Here is a 14,931-nt window from a genome sequence, read left to right as displayed (position 1 = left end):
CTATGATGCTGCTTGGCCTGCTGTGTTCATCCAGCTCTACACCTTGTCATCTCAGATTTTCCAGCATCTGCAGTTCCTACTATCTCTAATACCACAAACTAAACAATTTGTTCAAATGATAGATTTGCACTGTTCTTGGCTGCCTTTGACTTTGTTCACCGAGCTGAATGACAACAAAATGACACACAGAAATTAACAGATTTCTGAAAAAAAATTGCTGAATGTAGCCAGAAAGTCAACAGCATCATAAACAGGAGCTGGAACAGGCCATTTGGTCCTTACAGTCTGCTCTGCTGGTCTATGAGATCATGCCTGATCTTCTGCATCAGCTACACCTTCCTGAACTGTCCCCACATTGTGTGATTCCTTTAGTATCCATTAATCTATCAATATCTGACTTGAATGGACTCAACCACTGGACATCCACCACTCTCTAGACAGAAAATTCCAAGAATTAACAACCTTTGAATGAAAAATTTTGTCCGCACCTCAATCCCAAGTTTCCCGCCCCTTATTCTGAAACACTGCTCCCATGTTATACAGGAAACATTTTCACAGCATCTACCTGTCAAGCCTCTTTAGAATTTACGTGTTTCAATTATATTAAACCTCATATTTCTAAATTCCAGGGAATATGGGCCTGGTCAATCTTTTCTCATGAAATTCTTCCCAGCAATTTGTCTGAACACCCCTCTCTTCAACACGGAGATCAAAACTGCATACAGTGCATCAGGTTTGGTCTCACAAAAGCTCTGCACAATAGCACTAAGACATCTTTAGACTTGTATTCCAATTGTTCTGTAATAAAAGATAACGTACCATTTGCTCTGCTTTATATAATTGATTTGGAATGTGAACATAGGAGGTATAGTTAATAAGTTTGCAGATGACACAAAAATTGGAGACGTAGTGGATAGCCAAGAAAGTTTCCTCAGAGTTCAACGGGATCTTGATCAGATGGGAATATGGGTCAAGGAGTGGCAGATGGAGTTTCATTTAGATAAATGTCAGGTGTTGCATTTTGGGAAGGCGAATCAGGGCAGGACTTATACACTTAATGGTAAGATCCTGGAGAGTGTTGCTGAGCAACGAGATCTTGGGGTGCAGGTTCATAGTTCCTTGAAAGTGGAGTCGCAGGTAGATAGGATAGTGAAGAAGGTGTTTGGTATGCTTGCCTTTATTGGTCAGTATAGGTTTTAGAAGGTCATATTTTGGCTGTAGGGGACATTGGTTCAGCCACTTTTAGAATACTGCGTTCGATTCTGATCTCTCTGATATAGGAAGGATGTTGTGAAACTTGAAAGGGTTCAGAAAAGATTTACAGGGATGTTGCCAGAGTTTTGATGGTTTGAGCAATAGGGAGAGGCTGAATAGGCTGAGGCTATATTCCCTGGAGCGTCATAGGCTGAGGGGTGACTTAATAGAGGTTTATGAAATCATGATGGACATGGATAGGGTGAATAGGCAAGGTCTTTCCCTGGGGTGGGGGTGTCCAAAATTAGAGGGCATAGGTTCAAGGTGACAGGGGAAAGATTTAAAAGGGACCTAAGGAGCAGCATTTTCACGCAGAGGGTGTTGTGTGTATGGAATGAGCTGCCAGAGGAAGCAGTGGAGGCGGGTACAATTACAACATTTAAAAGGCATCTGGATGGGTATATGAATAGGAAGGGTTTAGAGGGATATGGACCAAATGCTGGCAAATGGGACCAGATTAATTTAGGATATCTGTTTGGCATGGACATGTTGGACTGAAGGGTCTGATTCCATGCTGTATTTCTCTATGACTCTGTAAATGCTTGTTTACCAACATGTCACATTTTAAGTGCTTCATGTGGATGATTACCAACAATTCCCAATCTACTTTTACTTTTCCACTTTTCTATTTTTCCTACCAAAGTGGGAAATGTCAGAAATGTCACGTTTCCCAATATTATATTCCATCTTAGCATTCATTTAACCTATCTCTCATTGTAGTATCTTAGTGTCCTCCTTGCTAATTATTTTCCCACCTACCATTGGCTATCAGGAAACGTGGATAATATTGCTCTCAGTCCCCTTATCCAAGTCATTAATACAAATTGGAAGTAGCTGAGGCCCAAGTACTGTTTCTTGCAGAATCCTGACAGTTACAGCCTGCGAAAGACAATTAGGATTGGGCAGTTGTCATAACTATCATAACCTCTGTCATCTATGGATATAGTGAACTTTAAAAACATGGATTTTTTTTTAAGGAAGAACACATATTCAAAAGTTGACTGCACATATAAATTCAGTGTCTTCCTACAGAGAGGCACACTGTATGTCACACCTGATGAGGTGCCAAAGAAACTCTCAAGGGAGAAAATGCTCTATAAATTGAACTTGTCATCTCTTGGTAGTTTCGCAGATTGAAAATGAAGGTTAATAGCAGCAGTCCGGGTGACAGAATTATTTATATTTACGCCCCTTTTCAAGAATAGAAAGAGAGAGAGTTAAAAGTGAACTTCAATCCTGATCTGTGTGTTTCAGTGAGCTGACATACCTAATGTGTGAACTCTTGTGCTAAGAGGGTCTTAGCTCTGAGAAAAGCCATTTAAACACCTCTGCATAGCACGTAAAGCAAAGGGAAAAGACTCTCCCTCACTACGAGTGCTGCCAGTCAGCTACTGTCAAAAGGAATCAGGACAAGAGAGTTTCAATAACCTACAGAACCAAAAGCCTTGAAACTAACTACCGAACTACTTACATCAACGCTACTGGCAACATCATCGCAATGGCTGCAGTATACAAACACAGAAGTTCAGGAAGGTAGCTCTCCACTTCCATCACAAGGCAAGTTATGCTCACATCCCACAAAATAGAACTTTTAAAAACTAACTGTCAGAAACGTGCAAAGTTTCCCCGGTGTGAGCTAATCCTACCACCTGGACCTGGGACCCCAGGTGGAAATTTCACCTGGAGCTTTCCAGTTGCTGTGGACAGAATCGGAACTGCATTATGAGAGATGTAGTATTCACCCTGCTGTTGTGGAACTACAATATCCAATCCAGAATTCTGATACCTGTGAAGAAGTTGTGTGTGTCTAGAGAGATGCCTAATAGTGGAAAGGAGGAAAACACACCCTCATCTGCATCAATGGAACTGGGATTGAGTGTGTGGACAGCGTCAAATTCCTCGGAATGACAATAACTGACAACCTGTCCTGGACTTCCCATGCAGATGTGACAGTCAAGAAGGAAAACAAAGCCTCTTCTTCCTCAGTTGGCTCAGGAAATTTGGCATGTCCATACGGTCCATCACCAACTTCTACAGATGCACTATTGAAAGCATACTGTCCAGGTACATGCCCAGGACTGTAAAAATCTACAGAAGGTAGTCTGCACAGCCCAGGCCATCACGGGAGCCAACCTTCCATCCATGGACTCCATTTACAGGGCTCGCTGCTGCGGAAAGGCTGCCAACATCAAAGGCCCATTGCAACCCTTCAATGATCTCCTCCAACCTCTTCCATCTGGCAGAAGATACAGAAGCCTGATCACATGCACAAACAGGTTCAGGAACAGCTTCTTCCCAGCCATTATCAGACCGATGAATGGACTCTCTAGCTTCAAATAATGCTGATCTTTGCTAATGTTGTTCTCGCCTAGCGCACACCCTGTGTGATGTAACCTGTATGCCTCTAAGTCATTTTGATCTGTACATCCTTTGCTTACTATGATCTGCCTGTACCGCTCGTAAACAAAGCTTTTCACTATACTTCGGTACATGTGACAATAAATCAAATCAATCAAACAGATGGTACTGAAGTAATAGCAGTAAGTTTCATGCTGCTTCTGTATATCAAAATATGTTAGAAAGATCAAAAGTACGTCAGTTTTACACGCATGTTAAAGATATTTTTAATCAGTCTATTCACACCTCTAGAGCAGGTGGAATGTGAACCTTCTGAAAGTTGTGTTACCAGAGGTAGGGACACTACCACAATGCCACAAGAGCCCGTCCCAAGTGTTACATACTGATTATCTATTAAACATAAACGGTGTTTACATAGAAACAGAAAATAGGAGCAGAATAGGCCATTCAGCCCTTCAACCTCCTCCTTCAAAATGGTCATAGCTAACAATCCAGCCAGTACCCTGTTCCTGCTTTCTTCCCATATCCTTTGATTCCTTTATATCCAGGAATAATACTGAACTCCTTCTTGAAAATATTCAATGTTTTGGCCTTTCCAAGGCAGGGAATTCCATCAACTCACTTCTCTCTGGGTGAAGACATTTCTCCTCATCTCAGTCATAGATGGCCTAGCCTACATCCTTTAAATGTAACCCCTGGTTCTGGACTCCCTGATCATTGAGAACATCCTTCCTATGTTCAACCATTCTAGTCTTATGAGGATTTTGTTCATTTCTATCAGATTCCCCCCTCCTTCTTCTAAACTCCGGTGAACAAATAGTCCTAACTGATCCAGTCTCTATCCATACATCAGTTCGGCCATCGCGGGAACCAGTGTTTAATTTCACTGAGGGGCAAGCGGTATTATTACTCAGACTGAAGACGAGTGCTGAGGATGTTTTATGCAGATTTGAAACAATGAAGCTTCGAATGTGACAAATGATCACTTAATCAGTCACTGGTCTTTTCAGGAGGACTTGTGTTATAGGGTTGCTAGCGTTGGATTGGACACAAAATAAAGATTTTTTTTAGCGGTGCAATCAACATAGGGGAACAATCAGAAAGTATGACAGAATGGTGTACTTTCTCAAATTCTTTTAACATACCCACTTCTAGGTCCTTATGTGGACCTGCATTTGTGCAACATATTGATCATAATTGTGCAATCCTTTTATTATTTCAATTTTAGTTTTATTTTAATGATTGTTATGACATTATAATAGACTTGTATATTTATTCCGTCATCGCAATTCAGTGTCTGTTACCATGATGATTTTTCAGGAAACCAATGATCTAGCTGTGTATGAAAACATTAAAGACAGGGAGAAAACCTGATGATTTTCTGAACAGTTAGAGGCAGGAGATGATCTTGTCAAAGCAGAGTTAACAACCCCATCAGATAATGCTATGACACAATAGAATCAACCCCGGCTTTAAACAATGGAATAAAGTGTGTGATAGCAGCTCGTTCTGAAGGGAAGACAGAAGAGTGTTTACTGGGTGGTCATGCCTGGAAAATTGGTCATTTTATATAATTGTTGGAAGTCAATTCAATATCAAATGCCTCAGGAAAAATGACACTGTGGGCAGTGTGAGGGAGTCAGGTACAGGACATTCTCCTTTGGAATGATGTATTTAACAGAAATTCTTGTGAATGGACAAGGCCTGAAGAAACAAACTCTCTCCACTTTTGGTGCTAATGTCAATATTCATTGTAAAGCAAAATAAAACTATCAAGAAAATTACTGGGCATAAGAGGTATTAAGGAAGAAAGAATACCTCATTACAATAATATAACTACTTGTATCCTAAATGAGTTTTCAAAAAGGGCCAGGAAATACTACACTGATGAAACACTTTTATCACAAATCTGTCACAAGGGTTAATTTTAACCAGCCAGTCCACTGACAGTAACGTGTGCGGGCTTTACATTGGATTCCTGACTGCTCGGCAACAACAAACTGCATTTATTTAGCGCCTTAAAACAGCCCAAGTATCTTCACTGGAGCATCATCAACACTTAACCATATAAAGAGGGCTTAGGACAGGATCAGGAATGCAAAGAAGAGAAAGGCAAAGAGGTTTCAGATGAGAATTCCAGAGCTTAGTAGCTGAAGAGCCATCAATGGTGTAGGGATTAAAATTGGGGATGCAAAAGAGGCCAGATTAAGTGGAGCGCCAAAATCTCGGAGAGATATGGAAAAGGGGGGCTGTCTGTTCCTCGGGAAAGGGGACATAATTTCACAGCAAAGACGTGCCAGCAACAGGGTGTGTATGCGTCACTGAATCACATCCGGTATATTCCCAAAACGGCCAGCAACAGCTGGTGGCAGCCCGGATCCATAGGCAGGGAATTTCGAGATAAGTAAGTTCTCTCTTAATATCTAACAGTTCCCTGTGGGCCAGATAGAGCAGCTGAACTCATCCAGACCCCACATGACTACAGTAAACCTCCCCCACCACAGATGACACCAGTCTTCCTGAATGCAGGCTTCCCAGTCCTTCACCCCATCCTCAATTCTTTAACCACCTTTCGAGGGATCATCTTGGAAGGCACACATGTGTATAATTCCTGAGAGTCAACTCTGTGCAGTATTCCCATCTGGTGATTTCAGATATAGCCAGAATAAAGCTTGTATAATTGATCACCATCATTGGAATACCAACATTAGAATGTGTTCTTGGGGTTGTTCATCACCTTATCGCTTCCAATTATCACACAATTCCTATTCCTGTACATCTGTGGAGGGAGGTAGCTGCATTTTGCATTATCTTTTGGATGTCTTTGACAGATTGCTGCAGGCAGAATGTGTCAAGATATTCTCTGGGGAATGGAGGAGTTTACTTGTGGGAAGGTCTTGGGTTTCAGTGAGTATTTCTTGCCCACATGCCAATCCTGGGGATTGTCCCCTCCTCTGGGGCAGGAAACAGGAGGTGGAACTACCTCAGAGTTCTGTGGCAGTACCTGGGGCAGAGTCACTCTTTGGGGTTTTCACAAATCCACCCCTTCAACTGGCATGGGGATGGGCTCTCTGCAGGGGTTTCAGATCGTCTCGAATCTTCAGGGTCAATCAAAGAGTTTGCACTTTGAAAGAAGCATCATGCTGCAGGGGACGGGAAGTAACTGACTGGGTGCTTCATCACGGACGCTCACTCTCACCATCCTTTAAAAATAAGGAGTGGTTTTGGCAGCAGTGTCACCTCTGTGCTGGGAGGGACGGAGGGAGGGAAGGACGGAGAATCTCTTGACAGGACGGCCTCATATCTGTGCCCACATCGAGGGAATGGAGGACGGCCCCCTACACCTGCCTGGAGCATTGGCCATGCCTCTCACTCCCCTCCCAACCCCGGCGCTGGATACCTACTTCCAGCTCACCTGCTCCCTCAACAATTCAGAAAAATTGCATTAGTTGAAACATTCTACTTGGCCTCTTTTAATTACAGCCATTGAGATTCTTAAAAGTCCACACGTGTTCATAGATGTAAGAAGTCCTGTCAGCCCCGAACTCACCTCTAAATTAGTTGCGAATGGGAATGGGGTTTGGAATGGGAATAGGGTTGAGGATGGGGGTTAGGGGATGAGGGTTATGGGCTAAGGCCTGGTGTAGGGGAGGGTGGGAGGGGCTGGGGGTAGGGTGACACACTGGTTGGTACCATGAAATCTGGCCCCCAGCCCCTTCCATTCCTTCCTCCTGACTTACATTCCTGCCAAAACATTTAGCCCCAGGCTTCTCAGGGCTGGGCTCTGGTATTTTAATCATTGATTTAATCTCCAACATCACTGCTTCAAAACACGACTGAAGTAAATTGATGAGCCTGCAGCATTCAGTTTCTGAATTTTGGTGCACACTGCCTTCCTCCTCCCAATACTCTGGCCTGAATTCAATAGGAAACAAAAGTTCCTCTTAACCTCAGTCCCAAGGCCCTGAAATAACAGAGGCTGAGTTGGCAGGGTTTATTGTATAACACATTCTGATATCTGCTCACCACAGCACCCAGAGCTGAATGAATTGGGTCATCAGCTCTTACTCAGCGTTCTGAACCTATTCACTCAGTGTTCACATGGTAACAGGTCACCTGATCATTCAGAAGCAAGCTTGGGTCCGGTGAATGGGAATCAGTCACACTCTGCTGCTGCTCTCAATACTTACAGCTTTCTCTTCAGCCCGACTGTGTTGTGGTTCAATTGGAGCTGGCCGAGCAGGAACTGAATCAGCTGTTAACAGAGATCAGAGGCAGGTGTTAGCACGGTGAGTCAGCAGATCATGACAGGGCAGGTCACAACTGCTGCATTTTCCTGAGCTCAGGTCAATCAGCAGGGCATGGGGAGGTCAACTGTACAAATTCTGCCTCCAACCACACACACACTCAATCAATGCTGCAGTTACCCTTCCTGTTCATATGTTTCTTTTGGTTAGTGCTTCAGTAAACTCTCTTCCCCCAAAACACACACCTCAACGGATGCCATCATAGAACCATAGAATCCCTACAGTGTGGAAAGAGACCATTCGGCCCATCAAGACTCCATCGACCCTCCAAAGGGTGTCCAGTCCAGATTCAGCCCCCTACCCTATCCTCATAACCCTACATTTTCCATGGCTAACCCACCTAACCTGCACTTCCCTGGACACTATGGGGCAATTTACCCTGGCCAATTCACCTAACCTGCACATCATTGGACTGTGGGAGGAAACTGGAGCACCCAGAGGAAACCCACGCAGACACATGGAGAATGTGCAAACTCCACACAGACAGTCGCCTGAGGATGGAATCGAACCTGGGTCCCTGGTGCTGTGAGGCAGTCGTGCTAACCACTGTGCCAAATGCCACCCACAGTCACACTTGCCCTGCAACTAAAATAGAGTAAAGTCGCCATTGTCCCAGAGGAGAGAGAAAGAGATGGCTGGTGGTGGTAGAACCTGAGGGTCACCACACCTCCAGCTAAGGGGAGAGGGGGAGAAGGAGAATCACAGAATCACAGAATCCCTACAGTGGGGGAAACAGGCCATTCAGCCCATTGAGTTCAAATCCATAGGATTCTGGGTAATCCAAGGTGGAGAATGGGAAAAAACTTGCAGCTGTAAGAGTTTCTTTTTTTTTTGAGGTAGTTTCAATGTTGGAGCTGATTTCTTCGAAGTCTAGAAGCAGTAATTTCTGGTTTATAAGATGTTGCATTGTTTTGGAACTTTGAGGAAAGAAAAAGATCAAAACAACAGCACTTTAAAAAGGAGGAAGTCAGACAAAGGCAGTGACAACATTTAAACGGCATCTGGATGGGTGTATGAATAGGAAGGGTTTAGATGGAAATGGGCCAAATGCCGGCAAATGGGACTAGATTTATTTAGGATATCTGGTCAGCATGGACGAGTTGGACCAAAGGGCCTGTTTCCGTGCTGTACATCTCTATGACTATATGTCTCTCACTCGATAGTTTCTCTGAACCAATCTCTGTCACCTCTCTTTCCAATGATCCAATCACCCCTCAAACAGTCTCTCAATTGCCTGCATTTACAACCTTTGACATCACCCTATGGAATAGAGAATTTTCCAGTTAAAATTGCAGGCAGATTCCCAGGCCTCTGCCAGCATCAGAGTAAAAGTGAGGTTGTGGGCGAGTGTCATGAGGAGAAAAGGATTCACCTACTTCTGATGGTAAGTTTCTGTAAAACTTCACCCCACTTCACCAGCTATGAATGACCTGATCAGTAATACTCAGTTTTCTCAGCCTGTTCTTTACTAAAGCACTGTTTACTCACTTATTAAAATCGGTAAGGTGCTACAGAACTGGGGCACAAACACAGGCCGTTAAAAATCTTCATACTACTGAAGTGACAAAACCACCAGTGCACACACAAAATATACATGCTGTTCCAAAGGGGCACAGGGAGGGATATAAATTCAGGAAAAGACTGTGCTGCGAGTCCCCTTTTCTAGGGGGTATCAGGCCTGGATGCAGCAACTTAATTAGGTGAGGCAGGGGCATCGCAGAATCCCACAGCCTTCCTCACTCCACACAGACTAACTTCCAAGACCTCCTGGCTGGCCTTCCCTATGACGTCTCCCACCCACTCCATGACATCAGTCTTGCCATCTTGGTTGTCCTTGTGTTGGCACTGCCAGGTCCGAGAGCTCTCTCACTGGGCAGGACCTGTGCCTCAGGCACTTTACTTCAGAGGAAGGCCCATTGCTGCCCTCCAAGTTGCCTGATTGGAAGAAGAGACACTGAACCTTGCCCTGAAGAGTCACCACAGGTGTCCCAGCCTCTTTTGAGCAAGACATCAGACAAAACAAAAGATTCAAGCCTCTGTATCCCCCTCCTGTGTGGTTTTGGAGATAAATCCTCAAAGACGTTGGAGCAGGTGCCCAACTAATTCTTCCAAGCCTTTATAGAGTGGAAAAGACAAGAGAATTGAGAAATTGACCCTGAACAGGATCGCTCACCTTGTTAATCACCTTCTGCTGCTGCATATGTTTCTGTCGTAGAGACACAACCTCCCGCCATAGAACTTCATTCTGACTGAAAACAAAGAGAGTGTTAAAGAGCTGCCAATGGTAAAGAAGCTCAAACTGAATACGGAGGTTCTCAATGAGAGCATTGCAACATTCAGCCATTGCAACAGCACAATAGCATCATGACTGCTACATTGGGTGTGACACCCAGCTCTTTCTCAACACCCAATGCCAGCTCCAGTTAATTTCCAAACGTTCCCAATTCATTTCAGGGAGTAATTGGGTGAGAGGAAGTAAATGTTGCATACTTCAAGGATTTTACTGCTTTTCCCTTCATTGTCACACAAAACTCCTCCGACACAATGTTTGCTGGCAGAAGTAGTTCCCACCCCATCATTCTCATATTGCATTTTAATTCAGACCTCAGAGGGCCAGTCCCCTGTGGCACTTGCATTTTCTAATCGTTACTTTCACTGGCTTCTTAATTTAGTGTCAGATCCAGGTGGATTTCCACAGTGAAATCACATTAACTTGGGATTGGATGACTATTTTTCAGACATTTCCCACATTATGTTTGGCAGGGAGATCCAACAGGACTCAAACCCAGAGCGATGTGTACCAGCCACTTTTCCCAGGAGGTGGACTGAACCTGGTTTGACTCCATTGTGCTGCAGTCTAGCTAATTCACTACAAGGCTAACCATAGGAGTGATACTGACTGTTTCATGTCCTTCAGGCGACAGTCCATGCTCTCCTGGTGACCTCGCATCAACTGCATGTCGTAAAGCAGCTTGCTGACATCTTCCTGACGTACTTTGGTTTCCTCACTCTTCATAACTGACACCTAACGTCAGAGAAAGCAGAGGTGGAGCTGACGATGATGTATTGAACCAAGGAATAGCCAACATTTCAAATTGACAGCAACCTTGGGTCAAAATACTCACTAAATACAACACATTCTGACCCTGAAAATATTGATCAAATTCTGCTTTTCATTCAAAACCTGACCAAAATATTCCTTCATTTGTTTTTCTCTCTATAAATTGTGCCTTTTCATTAAAATAATAACCCAGTCTATATTGTAGGTTCATTCAATTGCAATCAAAGTTGCATTTTGATTACAATTGTATTGCTCAGTACGTTTGTAATTTGTTAATTGTTCAGTCTAGACTGAAGACTAGTCTTTAATTTTTGTCCCTCTTCTCATGAAGGTTCCCAACGTTGTAAACGCACATGTATTTATACAATGCATACAGTCCACTCAGATGTTCCAAAGGGCTTTAGAATCAATGAAGCATTTGGAAAGTCATTTGTTACACACTGCAAGGACCAACAAGCCTCAATGAAATAAACATAAACATGAATAAATGACTCCTGCAGTGACATCAGTGGGCATTACCTGCCTCTGTTGTGTGTTCAGGATTATAAAACATTACACTATGTTCAAATATTAATCTTTTCCTGCAAGATTAAGGTATTGTCTGCCTGACAGTGATTGGGTGCCACAGACTTGGTCTGATTGTCCCTCACCACCTGACCAAACTAAACCATATTAATCCGACCTATTTACATAACAAACTGCATCAAAAATCACCATCAGACATTTCTGTGAGAGCAATAAGCAACTCTGCATTCTCCTTCAGTGGCTGCATACAATAACCTCTAATCAGGTATCGCAGAAGCCAAACAAAGCATGCAACTCCCTTCGTCCAGTCCATCTCTGTCTTGTTTCCAATCCTAGCACACTCTCTGGCTGCACCATTTCCAATTGCCGTAGCTGAATACCCTCATTGCTGTCTTTGTAAGGTCACCCTACACCCCAGTAACTGCATCCACCTCCCCACCATTCCCCACCATTCCCCACATCGGACACAGACCTTCCTTCCCCCCCACACCCCCATCCCACCTGGCACCCTATATCTCAGTCCCACCCCCAGTGTCATAGTCTACTCTATGGGCCCACACCAAGTACAAACAGTGTTTAGAATGGTCATTTCTTCAACTGGAGATTATTCTAACCTATGTTTTGGTTCTTCCACCCATCAGTTGAAGAAATTCCCTTGTGTATCCTGTCCCACAATAGTGTACAAGCTTAATGGTGGTCCAACGTGCATGTGAGCTTTGAGTAGTGATTGCTGTTTGTCTGAGGGGCAAAACAGGGGTGAGGGGAATGCCCCACCTTTCTCTTGATGTGTTCCAGTAGGTGCTCCTGACCCCGCAGGAAGTACAAGTGCTGGAATTCAGTGTCATCTCGTTCCGGCTTCACCAAACCACTTTGCTCAATATTCACCACCTTCCGGAAACCATCTGGCGAAACACAAGACAAAGAGAAATAATACACCTCTTAAATCTACTGGCTTTGAATCTCTCAATTATTTTGTTATTGTTGTCTCAAGGGACGAGCAACTTTGCTCCACCGTCCTGTGTCAGTTTGTGATCACTTGCTATGATCAATGTAGTAATCACTGGCTTCAACTTAACCCTGCCTGACTGTACAATCATGATGTTACGTGAAAAATCACTGACAAATATCTCACTCCAGAACTTATCCAATAGATCATCTTCTAAATAATCGCGCATTCACATATCATTATTTGCTTCCTTCAATTTATGTGGGACTAAAGATGTTGCGAAACTTGAAAGGGTTCAGAAAAGACTTACAAGGATGTTGCTGGGACTCAGACAGCAAGGACTGCAGATGCTGGAGTCAGAGACAACACAGTGTGGAGCTGGAGGAACACAGCAGGTCAGGCAGCATCAGAGGAACAGGAAAGACGGCGTTTCGGGTCAGGACACTTCATCAGAACTGGGTCTATTGTATACTGGGACTGGAGGGTTTGAGCTATAGGGAAAGGCTGAATAGGCTGGGGCTGTTTTCCCTGGTGCATCAGAGGCTGAGGGGTGACATTATAGAGGTCTATAAAATGAGGGGCATGGATAGGATGAATAGCCAAGTCTTTTTCCTAGGGTTGGGGAGTCCAAGACTAGAGGGCATTGGTTTAAGGTGAGAGGGGAAAGATATAAAAAGGACCTGAGGGGTAACTTTTTCACTCAGAGGATGGTGCGTGTATGAAATGAGCTGCCAGAGGAAGCGGTGGAGACTGGTACAATTGCAATAATTAAAAGGCATCTGGATGGGTATATGAATAGGAATGGTTTAGAGGGATATGGGCCAAATGCTGGCAAATGGGACTAGATTTATTTAGGATACCTGGTCGGCATGGATGAGTTGGACCGAAGGGTCTATTTCCATGCTGTACAACTCTGTGACTCTACAGGTTTTAAAATTTAACTGTAGCTTTTCGGGTTGGGCTTTGTTGGAATTTGTCCAAAGTAACCTTTTGCAAAATACTACGTGAACTGTAATTTAAATATATCCTTAATATGAATGGGATCCAGTCAGTGGAGTAAGGAAAGAATTGTAACAGGACACAAAGTACCAAGTATAACAGGAAAACAGATAGGGAGAAAATGAAGGATAATGGGACAGGCCTTTCCACTTTGAAAACAGAACGATAAATAAACTGTGATTACTTGTGAACACAGTTCAGTTCTGAATGACTGAAGGTGAAGAATTAAATATGCTGAAGGTTTTCTGACACAAGAAGCATGGCTGTCAATTTCAAAACTGTTTGCTTTCAGCCTCACTGAAGCAGCAGAATAGCTTTACCTTGACATGCCACTGAATAGAATTTTCCAGTCCTGAAATCAATCAATTCTAGAGGAAAGTAATCCTTCAATTGACTTGCATAATACAACTATTCCCACTCTGTAATATCAGTTGTTTTACACTTATATGGGATGTGTGTATCACAGGCAAGGCTAACATTGAACTGCTTGGCTCTCTACGCTGTTTTTTATTGCAATTACGCATTGCTGTGGATCCACATGTTCGTGAACCAGACTAGGCTTTTTCTGATTATCGACAATAGTGAGATTGGTCCTGACTTTTAATTCCAGATTTTACTGAATTCCAATTTCACCATCGGCCATGGTGGGATTCACACCCGTATCTCCAGAACATTAGGCTGGGACTCTGGGTTCTGATCCAGTGGCATTATCATTGTGCCACCACCTCCTGAACAATATTGTGGGTTTACCTACAGCATATGGACTGCAGCGGTTCAAGAAGGCAGCTCACCACCACCTTCTCAAGGGCAACTAGGGATGGGTAATAAATGCTAGCCCAGCCAGTGACACCCATGCCCCAACAGTGATTAAAAACTCACCTCCTTATTGTTAAGCTATATGGACAAAACCTTTTGGAAATGTTTCCAATTTATACCAACACTATATATATTCAGTCTGCAGGTTATACGTATAGCAATTATGGTCACGACCGATGTAGTGATTCTAACAAGGTCAGCCAGGTGGATGCCATAGAATGAGTTCCCTGATTGGACCAGATTAACTGCCCCAATCAGAGAGCCCTGGCTGACAGATATAAACATGAGCGTCAGACATCCTGTTCACTCTGAGAGCTGGTTCTAAGGGAGCTGGATCTGTGTTGAAGACATTCGACATGTAAATAAATGGTGACAGGATAGCAGCCTGTGGGGAGTTATTTCAGTGGCAATGACAGTAAAGCATGTTCCTGAGGAGATTCACTTGCAACAGTCATCTTTGAGTTGGGGTAAGCATTCCTGGTATACTCCCAATTATTTGGGAAACGATTTATTCAATCCTGCTGTTGAAGACTGGACCCAATGTGGAAAGAATGTGTTATTTTTTTCTGGGAAAATGACATTGGCGCAGATGAAAGCAATGATTAATTCTCCTGACAGCTTGTGGACCCGCAACATTTTCTATTATTAGGAGCCTAACTTTCCCT

General features: G+C 43.5%; 1 protein-coding gene across 3 annotated transcripts in view; it reads right to left on the bottom strand.

Annotated features, from left to right (window-relative positions):
- hsf4 (heat shock transcription factor 4) overlaps nt 1–14,931 on the bottom strand; it is a 43,080-nt gene that overhangs the window by 17,921 nt on the left and 10,228 nt on the right. For 2 of the 3 annotated variants that reach the window (XM_048605848.1, XM_048605847.1), the window contains 3 exons: nt 12,280–12,407; nt 10,093–10,168; nt 7,803–7,867 (listed from right to left, as the gene is read on the bottom strand). In XM_048605848.1, the coding sequence (XP_048461805.1) occupies nt 7,803–7,867; nt 10,093–10,168; nt 12,280–12,350 (212 nt within the window). In that variant the 5' untranslated portion in view covers nt 12,351–12,407. Of the gene's footprint in view, nt 1–7,802; nt 7,868–10,092; nt 10,169–10,819; nt 10,945–12,279; nt 12,408–14,931 lie in introns of all 3 variants that reach the window. The other variant, XM_048605846.1, reaches the window with a different exon arrangement.

This window comes from Rhincodon typus, chromosome 15 (genome assembly GCF_021869965.1).
Source record: "Rhincodon typus isolate 14 chromosome 15, sRhiTyp1.1, whole genome shotgun sequence".
Classification (NCBI taxonomy): Eukaryota; Metazoa; Chordata; class Chondrichthyes; order Orectolobiformes; family Rhincodontidae; genus Rhincodon; species Rhincodon typus.
This window is presented reverse-complemented; position numbering and strand designations above follow the sequence as displayed.